Genomic DNA, 20,623 nt, shown 5'->3' with positions numbered 1-20,623 from the left:
AGATTTCTACTTCCGTGCCTTCTGATTTCACTGAAGTAGTGAGAGACTGCCTTCAAAACCCCATTTAACCCATTACATACTTAAAATATATTATTCGTAGTGCTATAGAGCTACCATGGAGAACAGTGTTTCCATGAGAAAACAGGTAAACATTTTGATTTTTGGCGTATGTGTGAACATGATTATCCCTCCAGGTGGGAATATAAATTTCCTCACTAGAAGCTTCTTTTGGCTGCTGAGGCCTGGGACAAGTTCTGGCTTACTCCTGCTCACCTTACTTTCCACTCCCACTCGTCTCCACTCAGTTCAGACACGCACATGTACACACACATACACACTACACACACATCCAATTAACTAATAAGTCTCACCTATTCAACTTCCTAAATATTTACCCAGTTTATTCATAACTGCAGCCATTACTCCAGTTTAGGACATGACGATCCAACACCTGCAACCACTTCAGCCGTATTTTAAAACTCAAATCTGCTCCTGTCATTTCCTCCCATCCCTTTAAAGGCTTTCCATTTTCCTTCAAATAAAAATCCAAACTCCTTCACTTGACGCACAAAGCCTTTGGTAATCTGGCCCCTGTTAACCTCTCCGGCATATTTCCTGCCACTCCCTTCTCTGCATGTACCTCCCAGCGCTCACCCATGCCCCACCCACGGAGCCTTCAGTCTGACACGCTGAGTTATTTTCAGTTCCTCCAGTGTCTCTGTGCATGCTCTCACCTCTGCTTGAGGAGCTCCCCGAGCCCAGCTCACCTCCAAGACTGAGGTAGAGACTTCTCTACTTTATACAGCATCATCCTCAGAGCGTGGACTTTGTAGTTAAATGGCTTGAGTTCGGATCCCTGCTTCATCACTATTAGCCAGAAGTCCATGGGCAAGTTACTTAAACTTTCTGCATCTTACTTACCTCTACTGTTAAGTACCAATGTCATGGGATTATTTGGATTACATGATTGCTTCATGTACAGCACTTAGCACAGTCCTCGACACATAGTGAGCATTCAGTAGATCTTAACTGTTATTATGATTAATTAGTTATGGAGAGTGAGCCAGGCACCATGGTAGCCACTGAGGTGACAAAGAGGGAAGGATATTTCTATCCCTCATCAGCTATCAGAGGAGAAAAAAATATATATTGTGTCAATACAAAAATGATGTCTTATAATAACTATGAACAAAATGCTGGGTGGCAAAATGAGAATGAGATCACTCCCCCAACAGCTGAGACTGAGGCTGAGGATGTGATTGGAGGTGCAGGGCAGGCACCAAAGAGAGGGGTATCTTGGGACAGCTGACAACTCATGGCCCTGAGCCCAATCTGGGGGTGAGGGGTAGAAGCTTGTGGGTGTGGGAGAAGAGAGGCCAGCCACAGGGGTTCATCTTCTCCACTTTCCTCCTTCTTCTCGAGGAGGAGTGAGGTGAGAGTTGGAAATTGGGTGCGGGCACATTGGGGATGAATCTAGGCACTTTTAGTTGAATGAAAATTGAGGGGTGGGGGAGGGAAATCTCAAGCCATGAGAGGGGAAAAGAAGGTGCCTCCTGAGACTCCTCGTCCCCCGTGACTTAGCCACAGATGAGGGTTAGGAAGGAGGTCAGCGATATCGTCTGGCACACTCTCGAATTTTGAGATATCCCTTGAAATCTCACGCTGCAGTTAATATTTATGATGCTTATTGAAATTAGTCTGAAATTGATAAAGTACTTTGTTGCTAATTGCAAACCTGTATATCCTATCTATTCATATATATGCACACTAACTATGAGACTCTGTGCGTGTGTACGTGTGCTCTGTGTACACATTTCTTTTCCTTATTGCAATATTACATTTATCTTTTTAAGGTGTGATATGAGCCTTTTCCTGTTAAGACAGTATCTCAAGATCTGGAATTCAGTTCTTAATATTTAAATTTTGTATAATTCTGTATGATATATAGGTATATTTTATATAGTGTATATCATACAGAGATTGTGTATGTGGATAGTCACATATTTATTTATTTATTTATTTTGTGTGTGTGTGAGGAAGATTGGCTCTGAGGTAACATCTATTGCCAATCCTCTTCTTTTTGCTGAAGAAGATTGGCTCTGAGCTAACATCTGTGCCCATCTTCCTCTATTTTGTATACAGGACGCCGCTACACATGGCTTGATGAGCGGTGCATCGGTCCACACCTGGCATTCGAACCTGCGAATCCCAGGCTGCCAAAATAGAGCACACGAACTTAACCACTATGCCACTGTGCCGGCCCCACATATTTATTAATTATGGTTTTTTCCTTAACTGAAGAAAGTCTAAGAAACATTATGAGTCCTAAGATTTAACTACAAATTCAGACACTTTTGAGGATTAGTCAGAAATATTTGAGATGTGCTTTTACCCTTTTATCACTTACTTCTTGTCCCTGATATTAGACTTAAATTTTTTACTTGTATATTTTAATAGTTTCGTAGTTCCACTTTCTTCATTTGCCTATAAGTTAAACTAAAACTAATTCCTAAATTCATCTAAGAGTCTAGTGCACATTTTTGTAGCATTTAAAGATCTACAGATTGGTCTTTTACATAGTATTAATTTTAGTCCCTTAATTTCTAGTCAGTGAATTTTAAATCTTAGAGATGGAGTTCATAAAATCGTAGGAATCAAATATCTTTTGCTTGCATGTAAGTCCTCATATGTCACATAGCTCTCTTTTCCTTGTATCACAATCAGAAAAAAGACAGCAGCCTATCTTTATCTAGACATTATCTGACTTTTTATCTGGTGTATGGAAAACGAATGTTAAATGGTAAATATGTGTGGTTCTCGATTTTATAGATGACAGACAAAATGTCAGGTAAAAATATTTTTGATCTTCCAGCTGATGGACAAAGTGCCATGTGCACAATACATTTATCAGGGGTGCCATGTGCACAATATATTTCTCTGTCTCATACTGGACAGAAATGGTCTCCATGTAAAATCAGCCACGGCTGCACTTCAGGGATAAGGTGAATGTGTCAGTGATGAAGGGGCTGTTATTCACCAAACCATCAATTGGCCATTGTGCTGGGGGCAGCTGAGTCACTGAGCATCTTCTGATCTTAACTGCATGTACAGCTGGTCCTGAACACTGAGGTTGTTGTTATTTGCATCACATTTGTGACTTCCTAGTGTTGCCCATTCAAGTACATCAACTGCATGATAAATTCTGTGTTCATGATTATGTGATCTTTTGTTAGACACCCATTAAGTATGTTGTAAAGAAAATGGATGGTTACTCTTGATTTCTCAAATACAATATGTTTAAGGACCTTCATCCCCATGCCCATAAGTTAGGCAGTTGAATTTATTATTTCTCCCAGTAAACGTATAGCTTTAATCCAAATATATTGTTTTAATCCTTTAGGTTTATTCCAGTCACGAAGCAAACAAAAACCTTCATGGTGCTATGTGACGATAATAAAATTTACACTCCTTGTGTGATTACTATGCTAAATTCTAGAAACTAATATTGTCATTTTCATTTTACAAATGGTATAACTAAGAGAAGTTAAGTAATTGTCTAAAGTCACAAAACTGATCAGCGGTAGATTGACATTTTAACCCAGATACTAAACTCCTAAAGTTGAACTTTTCCTCTTGGTTCACAGTGACGAAATATGGAATCTCCCAAGTATCTAAAGGGTATCAATAAAATAAAAAACAATTGATTAACTTTGATGAAGTAAAATATAAAAAAGTAACTATGATAACCAGAACCTGAAAAAAATAGATTAAATTTATGATCTCTGAAAATTCAAAATAATTCCATAATATCATTTCATTAACATTATGTGCTACTTGAAACAGTAATATATTAATAGATGTTAAAGATAGATATAGATAAACGGATATAGATATGAATTATCTGATGAAACACAAGTGTCCTAAAAAATGGTTTTAGGTTCAGTACCCAACTTCAACCAATATAATAAGTGAAAATAGTAAAATAGCAATAAATGCTAAACTGAGTATAATCTTTTTTGAATATTAACTGATATATTTTTCATTCTCCTTAAATCATGATGCTCTTGTCTAGGTCAGCATTGTCCAATAGAACTATAAAATGAACCACATGTATGATTTTTAATTTTCTAGTAGTCACATTTTTAAAAAATAAGTGAAATTAATTTAAAAAACTTATTTTATTTAACCAAGTATATCCAAAATATTACCATTTTAATATATCAGTATAAAAATTATTAATGAGACATTTTGCATTTCTTTTTTTGCAAAGTTTTTGAAATCCAGTATATATTTGACACTTGCAATACATTTCAATTCAGATACTAAATTTTCATTTGAAATATTTGATTTGTATTTAGATTTCATAAAATTTACATTGCAGAAAGTAGATGCACATACCCAATTTGTTCCAAAAGTTTTCTGATAATCAAATACTAGTTTTGAAATTTAAATTAACTAAAATCAAAAATTCTATCCCTTGGTCCCACTGGCCACATTTCAAGTGCTCAACAGCTACACTAGTTAGTGGCTACCATATTGGACAACATAGCTCTAGGATTTCTCATCTCTTATTCAGTGCCTTAGGGAAGGGTGGGCCATAAGAGAAGGGTCAATATCTCCTCATTTCCCCCTCCCCCAGCTCCTGGCAATCACCACTCCCTGCTTCTATGAGCTTGACTATTTTGTATTCCACATATAAGTGAGATCATACAGTGTCTGTCTTTCTGTGCCTAGTTTATTTCACTTAACATAATGTCCTTCAGGTTTATCTGTGTTGTTGCAAATGGCAGGATTTCCTTCTTTTTTAAGGCTGGATAATATTCCATTATATATTCCAATAGTGTTCTATATACCTATCACACAGATCTAATGTACAGTAATGTGACTATAGTTAACGATACTGTATTGTCTACTTGAAATTTGCTAAGAGGGTAGGTAGATCTTAAATGTTCTCACCACACGTACACACAAAATGATAACTATGTGAGGTAATGGATATATTAATTAGCTTGATTGTGGTGATTACGATGTATACATATATCAAAACATCAAGTTGAATATCTTAAGTGTGTACAATTTTTATTTGCCAATTATAACTCAACAAAGCTGGGAAAAAAGAGATGGGCTGATACCAATCAGAAAAGGAAGACAGTGTTTAGCTTCAATAGTCAAATCTCTCTTTGTCAAGAGAGAACAGGAATTTCTAAATTCCAAAGCTTCCTTTACATATCAAAAGCAAAATTTGAGGATCTGAACATTTTATTGTAAGCCAGTAATGGAGAAAACAGGATATAATGTAAGGGATGGTACCATTAATCCAGGGGAGGGGAGTGTGGGGCAGCATTTCGGGGCCTAGGAAGTGGGAGGTCTGCAGGAAGACAAAGGGCAGAATGGCAGATGTGAGCATTTCATCAGCTCCCTGAGATTAGAAACCCTGAGAATGAAGTTGGTCACCAGATAATAGAAACTCTTGAGAGGTAGAAGGGAAAACAGAAAGTAGATGGGGTTGTACCTAATTTCTGGCTTGAAACCGGGAGAACTCAAGCTCAGTGCACCCCTGTGGCGGGTAGGTCAGGCAGCAGAGAAGATAGGTGTGATGGGAGCCAGAGGACCCTGCAACAGAGCCAGAGAAGGCAGACAGCCCACCTGGGGCTAGAAGGAAGATGTGCTGGAGATTCAGAGGATCTTTGTCGTGTGTGAGCCTAGATGGACCAAGTCAGCATGGAGCCCGAAGGACATGAGCAGTGGTCGTCAGTAGGGCACCAGTGACCCTTAGGGAGAAGCACATGGCAGTGGGGGCCAGTGAAGACTGAGAGGCCACTCTGTAGGACAGCCCTGTGGCTGCTCTGAAGCTGCCTCCCCACCTCAGCCATGCAGTCCTGCAGGCCTTAAACCAGACCCCAGTGTCATTTTGCTGGAAAGGGAAGAGTGGGAAACTAAGAACAACTGAGCATTTATTCAATGTTCCTCCCTCCCCCATTCAGTTCCTATTCAGTGCGGGATGGATGCTCATGATGAAGTTTAGATCAGTTATGGAAAATAAAGTTGCAGCATGCTTTATACAATCTAGATTGTAGTATATATAATTTATGACTTCAATATACCACCATTTATCATACCTCACCATCACAGCTCTGAAAGGTCTGAATTATGTGAACACAAATCTGTCTGGTACAAAGTCCATGATCTTTCCACCATCGCATTACCTGCCACCACAATTCTGTTCCATACCCTATCAGACACCTTTACATTGCTTTTTGGCAAATTTATGAATGTGGACAAGCATGGATATAATAATAAGACTTTCAGGACACTGAACACCTGGTTTAATAAATCAACCCCCCAAAATTTGTTCAATTATTCTGTACCAATTTGCAAATAGATGTCTAATGGAGTGCCATGGGGTTCTATTCTTGATACTGTCTTGTTGTTATGGGTGATCTGTATGGAACTAACTAGAAGCTGGGAGAAAGAGAACTAATATGATAGATGTCAACAACAAAGTTCAAAATGGTCTTGACAGGGTGGAATGTTATTTCGAAAACAATTAAGAAATCTGATTTTTTTAAACAATTCCAGGAATCTAGGTTAAGGGAACTTACTAGGGCATCAGTCCATGTGAGGAAGTCATGCAGGATTTAGTAGATCACAAACTATGAGCAATAGCTCTGTGTAGTTATTTAAAAAACAAAAACAAAAAACAAACAAACCTATTGCTTTTTTAGGTTGTGGTAATCAAAATAATGAAAACTTGAAAATCAGTTTAGAGATAATCTAATCCTAACCTGATTTTGAAATATAAATCAGTGAGTAAGACTATAGGGTGCAATCCAGAAAAGTTATAACTGCACTTTGGGCTGATCAGAGGATATGTGCACTGGTGGGATTAATTGTGGGCTCTACATTTTGAGAGAAGGACTAGAGTGTGTCAAAAGCCCTGGCGTCCATATAGCTGAGGAATCTGGCCACTGAAGTATTTCCATACTGATGGGAGGAATGGAGGCCATTTAGTCTATGGGAAAGAAGAGGCAAAGGATAAGAAAGTACATAATAATCACCTGCAAATAAACAATTAGTGGATGTCTTTAGGCAGAGACTTAAAAAGGAGAAAATAATGGCAAAATAGCATAAGGAAAAAGTAAAAGAAGCATGAAAACAAGAGAAGGAACCAAGTTCTCCATATGCGAGGCCATGATGCCACCATAATCCTAGTGATCTCCACTCACCCAGCACTGCCCTCAGCATCAAGATCCTGGTCCTGTTGTGTTTACCAGCATGGCTCTAACTTAACCTCTGCAGTTACTGAGGACTCACTGGGGGCCAAACTCTGTGCTAGGTACTTTACCTGTATTATGTCATTTAATCCTTCCAACAGTGTGGTAATATTTTTATTATCATTTGCATTTTAACATAAGGTGACCAAGGCTTGGACAGGTTGAATAACTTGCCTAAGTAAGTAGCAGAGCTAGGACTGAAACCCAGATCTTATTGGTTCCAAAGTAGATGCTCTTATCGTGGTGCCTCAGTTATCTCCTCCTCTGGATCATTTTTACGAATCCTGGTGCATTCATTCATTCACACATTAAGCAGATATTATTTGAATGCAGTAGTTTTCTTTTGACACCATGACAAATTGCCACAAACTTAGTAGCTTAAAACAACCCAAATTTATTACCATAAAGTTCCATAGATCTGAAGTCCAACATGGTCTCACTAGGCTAAAATCAAGATTTCAGCCCAGCTGCATGCCTTCAGGAGGCTCTAGGGGAGAATTCATTCCTTGCCTTCTCCAGCTTCTAGAAGCTCTCTAAATTCCTTTGCTTGTGGTTCCTTTCCTCTATCTTCAAAGACAGCAGCATAGCATCTTCAAATCTCTTTCTGACTACAGCCAGGAAAGGTTCTCCACTTTTAAGGACTTATGATTAGGTGACATATTCCCAAGGTCCTAGCATTAGTGCATGGGCATCTTCACGGGGCTAATATTCTTCCTTTCACAGGTGCCTACCCTGCACTGGGTATTGCTCCACAAGTATGAGATAGACAAGGAGGAGGAAGACAATGGCAAGTAAACAAATCCATATGCAAGACAATTTTAGATAGTGATGTGTACTTTCAAACAGTAAAAGAATTCAGATATTCACTTTTCCCCAAGCATACCGTTCATGCATTCATTCATTCAATAATTTTTGAATGCCTACTATGTAAGAGGTGTTCTATGCATTTCAGGTAGAACATTGAGTGGACAGAGGTTCTGTTCTAATGGAGCATTCTAGTGGAGGAAATGGATAAACATATATGCACAGAAATGGAGAACATGATTTTAGGTAGTGACAAATGCTACGAAGAAAATACTCCATACTCTCTCTCCTGTACCTTTTCATTTTTCACTTATCCACTTTTTTATTTAGTATGTCTAGTAAGTCTTTATTAAGTGCTTACTGGGTGTCAGGCAAAGTGCTAGCTAAGCACAGGGCTACAGTGCAGAGCTCAGATTTGGCTTCTATGTCCTCACTCTAGTGAAGGAAACAACTAAAATTAATAAAAACCATACATTGTGGTAAGTGTTCTGAGAGGATGAACCAGGAGTTTGGAGAGCATATAGCAGGGTTACTGCTGCTGTCCCCTGGGTCTAGACACCTTTTTCTTGTCATTTCCCCTTTGCTGGGAACTCTCGTATTCATACTTCTGGAGCTAACATTAGATGTCTGCTCTCTGAAGAGTAATGCTTAGTAACTGCTTAACAAACACAAATATTTGTGGGTTTTTCTTATTATTTATGTATATAATAGCACTGTTTTGGAAATGTACAATTCTTTCTCAACTTACCCAACAGATGGATGTTTCTATTCACAAGTGAGTTAATTCACATTACTGAATAATATGGGCATTGTGATTACGTTTTAGTAAAAGTAAACAAGCAAGAAAAACCCCTTTATATGTGTGTCAATTATTGTATATATTTGTGTAAGCAAGGAGAAAAGTGTAGAAGAATATATACAAGGCTGTTAATAAGGAGGAAGTGATCGTCTTTGGCTTTCTGCATCTTTGAATAGATATTCACGGAATGGATGAATGAGGACTGGTAAAAATGGTTAAATGGGTGGGCCTGTGAGGGAGTAAGCATCCACTGACCCTTGAGGACTGAGAGGATACCATCCTGCTCAAATTATATACCCTTCTGTTTATGTTTTATTTTAGCTACATTTTGACATCTGGTTTACCTAGATGGTTTCATAAGTGAGTTAAAAACCAAGAAAGCATAAATAATCAATTCCTGTTCTGTATCCAGCTTGCTTAATAGATTCTTATGCCATAATTTCCTCTTCTGCAAATTAGGAATAATAGACTTTCTGTAAGGATAACACAATTAGACTGGTTAAAAGACACTTATATTCATAACGTACCAAAGAGTTGCCGAGTGTAAACAAAAACGCTCTAATTTTTTCTTTTGTGACATCCATGCCAACTGATTATGCTCCAGAAAAATCTGGGCATTATAAAGCACTGCCATGATCCACCTTCAACTTGAATGTATTTGAACAAATTTTACCCCTCTCCCATAACCCTTAAAATTCAATTTTCTTCCATTCTGGGTCTAGACGTTAACTGGGGATCTGGTGGAGGAAGAGCCAAATCTCAGGCTATTCTAAAATAGAAGCTTTTTTACAAGTTTGCATAGGGGCCAGACTGTGTCTTTGGAGTCCATATAAACAATGCTCGAGTCATTAGAGCAACATAGAAATGAACTCAACAGTCAAGAGAAACTTTGGAGGGTTGTAGCCCAAGCTCACAGATCAGCACAGGCCTACACAACTTGCCCAAGTAGGGGCTGGGCTGTATTTGAGGCGGCCTCTGGGAATGAAGGGGAAGGCAAACGTTTTCTAAACCATATGGATTCTCTATGAGATTTGCCACACGGATCACATTTGCAGTACTTCCTACTCCTCCCTAATAGCAAAGTATAGATATGGCCTCACCCCTATGATACTACCATGGTGGCCTTCTTTCTCCCATTTTTAATTTCAACTCTCTTGCATTCACTGATACTCAGCTTAGGTCCATTGGCCATTTCCTCCACGCAAGAAATTAATGAAAAAAAAGAAAGGAAGATTGAGGTGCCTAAGTGCTTTCCCCCATTTACATCTCTCCTTTCTCAACAGCCACCCCCAATAGTCAAGTTGTGTATTCTTCATAATTAGCTGTATCTTGATTCAATAAAGCTTATGAAGTCTATAAAATGAAAGTAATGATGATATCTGACTTATATGGTTATTTCTAGGATTTAATAAGATAATTAAGGTAAAATGCTTAGAATGTTGCCTTGAACAGTGATCACTCATTAAATCACAACTATAATGAATATTAACAGTATTAATATTACTCAGTTATCATTCCACATTTATATCGTCTTAATAAGAATAGGCTATCTTTAGAGTTCTGACAAATGTAAAGAAATACAAAGATAAGGAATCATTAATCAGCCTTTAACTGTGTTAAAGAAACTCTCACAAGCAGCCCAAATTTCACTCCCTATTCATATGCACTCATCAAATAAGGAATTACTCTATTAGATGCATCACTGGAAACCAGGAGTGGTGTGATATCCTTGCCTTGTTATTCGTGTGGGCAGAACTCTAACACATTCTCTGAGAATGGCAAAAGCATCATTTTCTCTTTCTCGTCTCTTCCTATTTCCCTCTCATGTATACTTATCTTCCATAACTGAAATTATTCAGCTCTTCCCAGCACAGGCTTAGAATACATAGATGTAGCTCGGAAGGTCAAGGCCCGAGATGGAGACAATCCAGTTCTTTTTTTTTTCCCGTAGAGTATTGAGATCTGAGATAGATTGCAAAGGGCTAGAACTTGGCTAGATAGAAGGCTTGTGTCACGTAGGCTGTTTAAATATTCATACAGCCTCTTTTGGCAGCTAACAGGGCTGCAAACTTTGCCCAGAAAAAAAAAAACGAAAAACAGAGAAGATAATCACTCAATTTCATAGCACTCTAAAATGGCTACTATGAACTAAAAACTTAGGCACTGATTTTGGTTTAATTCTTAGGCACATGTATTTTTTTTCAGCTCAAGGAGATTTCAGCTCAAGGACAATAGGCAAGTGGTTGTATGCATTTCTAAGTATTTTTCAGAGTTATATTATCAGTATCAGATACTGACATTAATACCATAAAAACTTATTGTGCTGTCAAAGTCATCTCTTTTATAATTACTTTACTAATGACTTGAAATAACAACTGACACATTTCCCTTGCAGTCAACAGATTTGCTTATATAGTAACACATGGTTTAAACTATAAGCAATTGAGCTATAGAATAAATCATATTGGGGAAGGACCGGGTTATTCTTGAGCATAGTGGCTCACAATTTAAAGACATTTCCTTCAGTGCAATTGATTGACACCATATGTTCTTCATTAGCATCTGTGAAGATTTTAAAAATGTAGGTATCTATTTATTGTTTTGTTTTGTTTTGAGCTGACAATTCTCCTTCGTAATTAAGTGTTTTTGTTGTCCTAATTTTGGCTGATAAAATTTAGTTAATCTCACAATTTCAGGTAACAACATAAAAGCAAACCTTGGCACTGCATTGAACCTTAAATTCCTTCTTTAAAATAATGTCTATTTAGTGAAAATCTACTCCATTTTATGTTTTATAGCTATATTCACAAGTTCTGATTTTATCAAGTATGCATCCTCTCAATATGGCATACAAAAATGTAAACATTAAAAACACTCCTTTATCAGTTTTCTCCTTCTAACAGTATTGATCTAAAATGTAAATTCATATGAAACAGGAATAGGCAGATTAAAAGTTAAAAAAATAGTCACTTGGGATGTCTGTGCTCAGCGTTCCTAGATGATTAATATTGCATAAGAATTAGCCATTAGTAAATATCAGGCAAGCAAAGTTAAATAATCACTATGCTTAAATTCTACTCTTAAGAAACTTCCTTCAAAAAATTCATAAAATATAGTTAATTATTGAACCGTATAAAACATATATATGTCTATAAATATATATGTGTACGTATACATATATAAGGTATATAGCAAGGAAATACCTTCATGAAAAGTCATGTTTTTTCTTTGTTATTTCAGATGTACATTACCAACACAATCAAAGCCAAAGGAACAAGACTTGCTAAGCCCGTTCTATGCTTGGGCTTAATGTGTTTGGCCTTTCTTACTGGACTCAACAGAGTAGCAGAATATCGAAATCATTGGTCAGACGTGATAGCAGGGTTTCTGGTTGGAATATCTATAGCAGTATTTCTGGTAAGTACAAATTTATTTGGATATCATTGAGTTTTAAATTAACTTGTATAACCTCTGTAAGAAAATACAAGTGTGAATCACTGGGTTTATCTACATGTGGTATATCAAACGATAATATACATATATTTTAAGTCATTCATTTTTTTCTCCTCCCTCATTTGTTCTGCCTAAAGTCAGGTTTAGGGATGGAAAAAAATGTAAATTCTATTTTTAAAAGTGAACAAAATATTTTGATATAAAACGGAACAGGACTAAAAACACTTAGGCCTCCACGGATAGATTTTAAGACTGGGTTGCTTGGGTATTTTTAAACTTTCCTCAGGGCACTTGGCATCCTGAAGTATCTAGAGCATCTCAAAGTACCCTAGTGCCTCAGCACAGAACTCTCCGGGAGCCACCCAGTCATAGTGCTCCCTAACAGGTAGACCTCACGTGTGAGATGAACTGGTTCACATCAATAACTAAAAATTGGTGGGTAGTTTCCAAGCCAATACCATCTGAAATTAGATTTTGCCACAAAATCAAGTAGTGAAGAGCATATGTAGTGACTTTTAATGAAGTAAGCATCCCATCTCTATTCCTATTATAAAATCTCCTTGGAATATTTCTATAGGTTTTGGTTGTTGGAAAATATATTTTTGTCTGGATTTAGAGTTAATCAGTCCATTGTAAGTATGGATATATAACATTTTACCCAGATGGACTAAGTGTAGACTGTAAATCAAAACCTGTTTTTGCCTGGACATACTGGAATATAAGAAACATTTTATTTACATTTTGATTACATTTCAATTGCTTCTCAGGCTTCACTTTCCTTCTGCAACCTCCTTTCACTAGTCCATAACCAGTAAGCAAAAACTTATATGAACCTTTCCAGCTACCACAGATTTGAGCACAGTTTATGTACCAGGCATTTTAAATCAGTTATTTCCTCCGGAACCTCCTGGGGTAAAGTGGTGACTCTGCCCTCATCCCTGCTCTACACCCTCATCCCTGGTCTACACTCCGTGCTGCTTTTTTCCCTCATATCATTCCCTTTCTCTCTCCCAGAGATATTCTATAGCCTTATGAAAATGGGGCCCAGGCTTGGGCCAAAACCTTTTCCTTGCTTTCACTCACCACAGTTGAAACGTGTTGAGACATTTAAAACAAAACAAAACAAAAATGCCTTACATAAATCCTAAGAAAATAATCATAAACAAGGCAAAGAGCATTCTAAAAGTCAAAATTTAAAAGCACTAGTGTCAGATGTAACTGCGTTTCGGTTCCACGGGTCCAGGATATCTCCACTGGCATCTCATCAGGCTGTCTGCTTCTCTTCCTGTGGCTGTTGCCACCTTCCCTTTACTCCAGTGAACATTTTAACACCTTGCAAGGCCAAATCTAGAACCCTAGTGTCCTCCCAGTCACGTCCTCATCTGAGAACCATGTGGTGAATGATGAGTTGGACTATGGATCCTCCTTGGGCTCAAGACCCTCCAACTGCACATATTCAGAACATTCCATAATGGTCCTTCAAACATTTCCACACACCCAGGAAAAAGACCTTATGAAAAGGTCATGTAAAATAATGCTTTAGCTATATAATAACTAAATAAGCATTTATGCATTCATTCACAACTGTTCCTGAGTGTGAGTGCCTACAGGTGCCAGGCTCTGTGCCAAGAACTGGGGATGCAGGGAGGCTCAGATAAACATGATCCTATGGGAGTTACAGTCTGGTTTGGGGGTCAGACAGTAATAGGTTATTCCCTCAAACATTCCCTCCCTCTCTTTCTTCATAAAATAAACATTTACTGAGCCCCTATAATAATCCAGGCACTGTGCTTGGTGCTGGGAATAAATATGTGAAAAAGATACAGTCCATGTACTTAAATAGATCACAGTTGGGTGGGACAAGATAGACGCAAAGAGTTTTATACAGGGTTAAATGTAATGATAGAGATTTGTATACTTAAGAGAACAACTATGTTGGGATTAGGGGCAATCAGAAAGGGGAAGAGACACATAAACTTGAAAAATTTGGAAAGCAGGTAGGTCTAGGCTGGATATAAGGAAGAAGAGACAAAGAGCATAGCACACAGGGGCTATGAAATGCTTCATAAAATAAACTCATATGGAGTCTTTGGTATATTCTAGGCCCAGGACACAGCATGTGCATGAGAGAACGTGGCATCCTAGAATGGTACCAGTCATCTAGCATGAGTGACAAGAGGTGGGGAATGGAAAAGCACACAGGAGGAATATCCCAAATGGCCTTGTATGTTAGAATAATCTAGGCTTTTTTAAAAATGTAGGTGATTTGGGAGCCGCTGTCAGGGTTCAAGTGAGTTGAAGCTGGTTGAATCTCAGCTTCTCTATGTGCTTAATTCATGCTGTTAAGCAATTTCTCTAACCTTTCTGAGCCTCAGGTTCTTCCTCTTTAAATGAGGCTAATAACAGCCTCCTTAAAGCTTATGAGGATTTATAAAGGTTAGACAAAATAGTGTATGTTCAGTGAGTAGCCCCATGAATGACTGAAAGAAGTTCCATAAATGATAGTTTGTTTCCTTTCAGTCCCTTTTACTCTAATACAATTTGTGCTGTGAAGGTATAACTCCAGGTGAGGACAGAGGAGACAAGTTATGCAGAGCCAGGGAAACAAGATGGCACAAATTGGGCCTCAGTGGGCACAGAGAAAAGGGAGAATATCCATATCCGGGAGGTATTTAGGCGGGGGAATGGTTTGGAGCTTGATGGGACACTGGAGATGATGGAGGCGAAGGAGAGGGAGCAATCTATGATGATTCCTGGGTTTCTCATTTGGGCAACTAAGTAGAACATTTATTTTGAGCAGCGACTACAGTTCTGGCTGGCAATATCCTGGGGTGTTTCCAATTATCTTGCAGTGTGTGCAGAACTCTAAGATGATTCCTAAATAAAATGAACACTAACCTACTCCAAGCCTCTGCGTCTCGGGTAAAGGCATCCACAGCCCCCAGTCACCCAGTGTCTGGCATTTGCCTTTGACTCATTCTCCTCGTTCATCCCCCACACCCGATGATTCATCTATTCCCAGCTCGTTTCCACTATAACAATATTTCTTCCATGCCTTATTTCTTTGCCATTCTGATGATAACCTCTCAATTTAGAAATCAATGCTTCTTACTTTTATTATATCTATAGGTTCCTAGCTGCCTCCTCACTTCAGACTCTCCTACAGAGACCTCCCATTCTGCTTGTGTACACGTCATAACATAATTCATTGCTAATGACCAAACAAAAACCAAAAACAAAAGCCTCTTTCCTGCTGCATTAAATCCAGGCGCTTCTGGGGCCAGCCCGGTGGCGCAAGCAGTTAAGTGTGCGTGCTCCACTGCGGCGGCCCGGGGTTCACCGGTTCGGATCCCGAGTGCACATCGATGCACCACATGCCATGCTGTGGCAGCATCCCATATAAAGTGGAGGAAGATGGGCATGGATGTTAGCCCACGGCCAGTCTTCCTCAGCTAAAAAAGAGGAGGATTGGCAGATGTTAGCTCAGGGCCGATCTTCTTCACCTAAAAAAAAAAAAAAATCCAGGCGCTTCCATTGGACTTCTGGGATCCCCAGTAATCTGTCTGCACTCTTCCTAGGCGAGTTTATGCTTCCCTCTTTGCAGCGGAAACCCCGTACTTTGAATCCAGTCAGTTTTCTTCCTCTCTCACAAACAGACTCTGTCCAGCCTACACATTTGCCTCAGAGTGAAATGCCCTTTTCTCTGTATATTTTAGAGAGCAAAACAGGGGTGTGGGAGTCAGACAAACTGATGGCTCAGCTGAACCCTACTTTTGCTACTTGCTTGATATGTGACCTTGAACAAGTCACTTAGCCCCTCATTATTCCTCAAATAATGAGGCTTCCCTGAACCGTATTTAAAATGGCTACCCTGCCCCCAAGGACTTCTTCCTCATTCCCTATTTACTTTTTTTCCAAAGCATGTTTCAACTTTTAATATACCACATATAATATTTTTGTTTTTGTTTTTTTTGCTGTCAAGCCACTAGAATATAAACTCCTTATGGAGAACATTTTATTTGTTTTCTTCACCTCATATTCCCAGTACCCGGTACAGGCTCTGGTACATAGGAGGTTCTCAGGAAATATTTGATGAATGAATGAATGAACTATTTTATTTACTTCCCAGAGCTCTTTTGAAGGTTAAGTGAAATCACATCTATAATAAGTGCAGTCGAGTGTGGTACAGAGAAGGCTCTGGGTATCATGATCCTCACCTTTGACGACTGTATTCAAATCCTTTTTCAGGCACTTGAGATTTTCTCAGATAAGCCCCAGCTTCCCCAGGAAGGTTCCATGATTACCTGGTTCCCCCTTTTTTCCTGAATTTCCACTGCACTCACAGTCTATCTTGTTACAACTAACAAGGAATCACATTGTATACTAAGTCTATCACTCTTATCCCATGTGCATTTTCTTTAATGTTAGAAAACAGAATCCTTATGCTTAGGAAAACGCAAATACTACTTGAACAATACTTGTAGGTTGAATAATATTTTTATACAAATGTTTGCCTCAAAGCACTTCCAAAAAAGATGTATTTTACAGTGTCAGGTGAAATATTCAAGTTTACTGAGCCACAGCAATACCCTGTCATGTTATTATGTGTAAAAACATATATCATCTAATATATATCATAATAACATATCGTAGTAATAACAGTGAGTTATTCAAGTACTCTTTACTATATTAACTCAAATAATCTTCACAATAAGACATAAAGATGTAGTTATTAGTGTCCTCATTTTGCAGATGAAAGAAACAGGTCTAGTTATAGTACCTAGCTTGCCCAGGCTCACAAAGTAAGTAAATAAGACAGCTTAGGATTAAGGCCCCAGTCTGTGTGACCTCAAAGCCTGTGCACTTAACCACATACAGCAAAGACGTTTTATTTACCCCAAGGGAAGAGGGAAAAATGATCACAAATGGATCAGATTAATTTATTGTCACTACTGGAAAAAGAAAACAAAAACACGTGTCGTGGTGACTTATTAATGTCATTTTTGTAGGAGAGGGTAGAATTATACACATGAAAGCTACGAATGTAAAAACAGAATGTTTCAAAGGAAAGTCACTTTAAATCAGAGAAGTTGAGAATTTTTGGCCTGAATGCATGCTCATTCACTAATCTGTTCAATTACTGTGTCACTGAGAATACAGCAGTGAGCAAAAAAGAGACAGCGTCTCTGCTTTCATGGAGCTCACAACCTTGGAAGAGACTCACATCAACCAAAGTATTACTTTAACGGATGTATAATTTCATACAGAGATAGGGTGCTTTGATGAAAAGAATCACAGTTCCATGCGAGCAAACAAACAAACAAAAACCTAGGGTCAAGGAAGTCTGGTGAGGAAGTGATACTGAGCTGAGATACCACAAATGGGTAAGATATGGTGTCCAAAGACAGTGAAGATGAGTATTCCAAACAGAAGGACGTGAAGGAGAACTGAAGCTGTTTGGAAAACTGCGAGAAGGAAAGACCGCAGAGGTGGGCCAGAGTTTACACTGTAAGAGAAATGGGAAGCCAGGCCACGAAATGGTTTTAAGAAGGATCACATGATCCAGTTTGCATTCCAGAAAGATCATTCTCACATCATTGCACAAAATGGATTGGAGGGGGTCAAGATTGGATTTAGGGAGACTTTAGAAAGCTATGCAGGAATCCAGGCGAGTGGTGGTGATTGCTTAGTCTTTGGTGTTGATGGTGTAGATAGAACAAAGCAGATATAAGAAATCAAAATATTTAGGGAGGTGGGGGCTGGCCCCACGGCTTAGCGATTAAGTGCGCGCTGGTGTCACAGGTTCGGATCCTGGGTGTGCACCATCGCACCGCTTCTCCAGCCATGCTGAGGCCGCATCCCACATACAGCAACTAGAAGGATGTGCAACTATGACATACAACTATCTACTGGGGCTTTGGGGGACCAAAAAAAAAAAAGGAGGGGGATTGGCAATAGATGTTAGCTCAGAGCCAGTCTTCCTCAGCAAAAAGAGGAGGATTAGCATGGATGTTAGCTCAGGGCTGATCTTTCTCACACACACAAAAAAAAATTTAGGGAGGAAAATTGAACAAATTGAATGACTGGTTGAATATAGGAGGTATAAAGGATAAATCCCCGTTTTCAGCCTTGTGTAACTGCGTTAGGGGAGTCGGGGTGCGAGGATGTTGCCTTTCCGTGAGGGGTCTGGAAAAAGATCAGGTTTTGCAGTGGGGTTAGGAGATGGGCGGAAGTTGGATTTCATGTTGAACATTTGTTGAATTTATCATACCTTTGCCTACCAAAGAAATGGAGCTAACTTGGTGATCTGTTGCAACCTCTTCACTTTTGAATTGAGAAAACTGAGACCCAGAGTACTGTCCAAGAACATACAGCCTCAGGATCCAAAACCAGGTCTCTTGCTTTTTTCTATGAGCATTTTACTAATAGGAAATCAATTCCATACTGAATGTTAGCAGACAAGACTTATTAAATATTTGAATACCATTCTAAGAAAGATTTGGTAATTTCCTTCCTTATAATTTAAATAATAACAGCTGATGAATAATCATTATGCTAATAGATGCCATTTAATGAATATCTACTATGTGTCAGTCATTTAAATATTTCACATGTCAATTCTCAGCTGTTTCAATGGTGGTGTTCTGACCCTCAATGAGGGCAAAGAGATAGTTGATACAACCTTTCAAAGAGTTCTCCACACCTGAATAATATAAAAAACAATTATACTAATTTCAGAAGGACATATTAACTCTAAATGAACTTTCCTTCATCTCGTGAGTTACACATGTTATAACATAGTCATAATAAATAACAGTTATTTCATTTCAACAAAGTGTTCTTCAGAAGAATTTGTAGTAATTTTTTTCATCTCTCCAATTTTCCATTAATTTATAATATTAATGAAAAGGGACATGTATGTGTATATTTCATGAAGCGGGTGTGAAACTGCTTGTTGGTTTTGTTGTTGTTAGCTAAAATTCTTGATTTTATCCTTTGCACTCCAGGCAGCGATCAGTTGGAAAACTACAGCCCTTGTAAAAAAAAGTTATATTGGGACACTGACATGCCCATTCTTTTATGAATTGTCTGTGGCTGCTTTCACACCAAGAGTCAGAGTTGAGTAGCTGCTGTAGAGATTGTATGCCTGCAAAGCCAAAAATATTTCTTATCTGCCCTTTACAGACAAAATTTGCTGCCCCTTGCTCTAGGACAATCACTATCTGTTAGTCCTCTGTAGGGTCATCATTTGATAGTTGGTTTATCAAGTACCTGTCTCCAAGCTGTTAGAATCCCTTACTTTTAAAGATCTTGATGGCAGTAATAAAGTTAAGGTATCAAATTATCAGGCTTTTATCTACGCTTCTGATCTATAATTCCTCAAGGAAGTGGAAGGATAATAAATATATAACAATTTGCAAGGAAATATTTTTTTTGGAGATAAAGCCACACGGTATGCGTTATTATTTTGTAGATTTGTAAATTTTGTTAAAAACTGGAGACTAACCAAGATCTAATTGGCCTTTGAAAATATTCAGTAATGAGCCCTACCAAAGAAAAGGCTTTCCAATGGAGCATTTGTGAAAATATATAATGTAAATGTGTAATTATATATTAAGCATTTATTTAAAAAGTGAATGTTAGGTATTAACTGCAAATGAGTTCTGTTTGTTTTTTTTTTTTTTTTTTTTGGTGAGGAAGATCAGCCCTGAGCTAACATCCATGCTAATCCTCCTCTTTTTGCTGAGGAAGACCGGCTCTGAGCTAACATCTATTGCCAATCCTCCTCCTTTTTTTTCCCCCAAAGCCCCAGTAGATAGTTGTATGTCATAGTTGCACATCCTTCTAGTTGCTGTATGTGGGACGTGGCCTCACCATGGCCAGAGAAGCGGTGCCTCGGTGCACACCCGGGATCCGAACCGGGCCGCCAGTAGCGGAGCGCGGGCACTTAACCGCTAGGCCATGGGGCCGGCCCCTGAGTTCTGTCTTTTGATATGATAATAGAATATAAAACCCAGAAAAAGAAGGCTCAAGCATACTTACCCCCTAGTTAGTATAAGCAAATAATAGCAAGTAATTTTCCTGTGTTGTTTACTTCACCATTTTCTTAAAGATGATCCACTTGCATCAGGATCTTCTGGAACGCATTTTAAAAGTGTCAGTTCCTAGGCCTCACCCTTCACCTACAAAATCAGTCTTTAGGGAAGGACTTAGGAATGTGCATTTTTAACAGTGCCAGAGCCTTATTTTTATGCACACTAGAGTATGATAACCTCTGGTTTAATTCAAATTA

General features: G+C 38.5%; 1 protein-coding gene across 2 annotated transcripts in view; it reads left to right on the top strand.

Annotated features, from left to right (window-relative positions):
• The window catches only part of PLPPR5 (phospholipid phosphatase related 5), a 108,601-nt gene that overhangs the window by 64,140 nt on the left and 23,838 nt on the right, over positions 1-20,623 (top strand). For both annotated transcript variants that reach the window (XM_058538610.1, XM_058538609.1), the window contains exon 4: positions 12,118-12,294. In XM_058538610.1, coding sequence (XP_058394593.1) covers positions 12,118-12,294 — 177 coding nt within the window. The remainder of the gene's footprint in view (positions 1-12,117; positions 12,295-20,623) is intronic.

Source organism: Diceros bicornis, chromosome 4 (genome assembly GCF_020826845.1).
Source record: "Diceros bicornis minor isolate mBicDic1 chromosome 4, mDicBic1.mat.cur, whole genome shotgun sequence".
In the NCBI taxonomy this organism is placed as follows: domain Eukaryota; kingdom Metazoa; phylum Chordata; class Mammalia; order Perissodactyla; family Rhinocerotidae; genus Diceros; species Diceros bicornis.
Note: the sequence above shows the minus strand (reverse complement) of the source record. Positions and strands in the feature narration are given on the sequence as shown.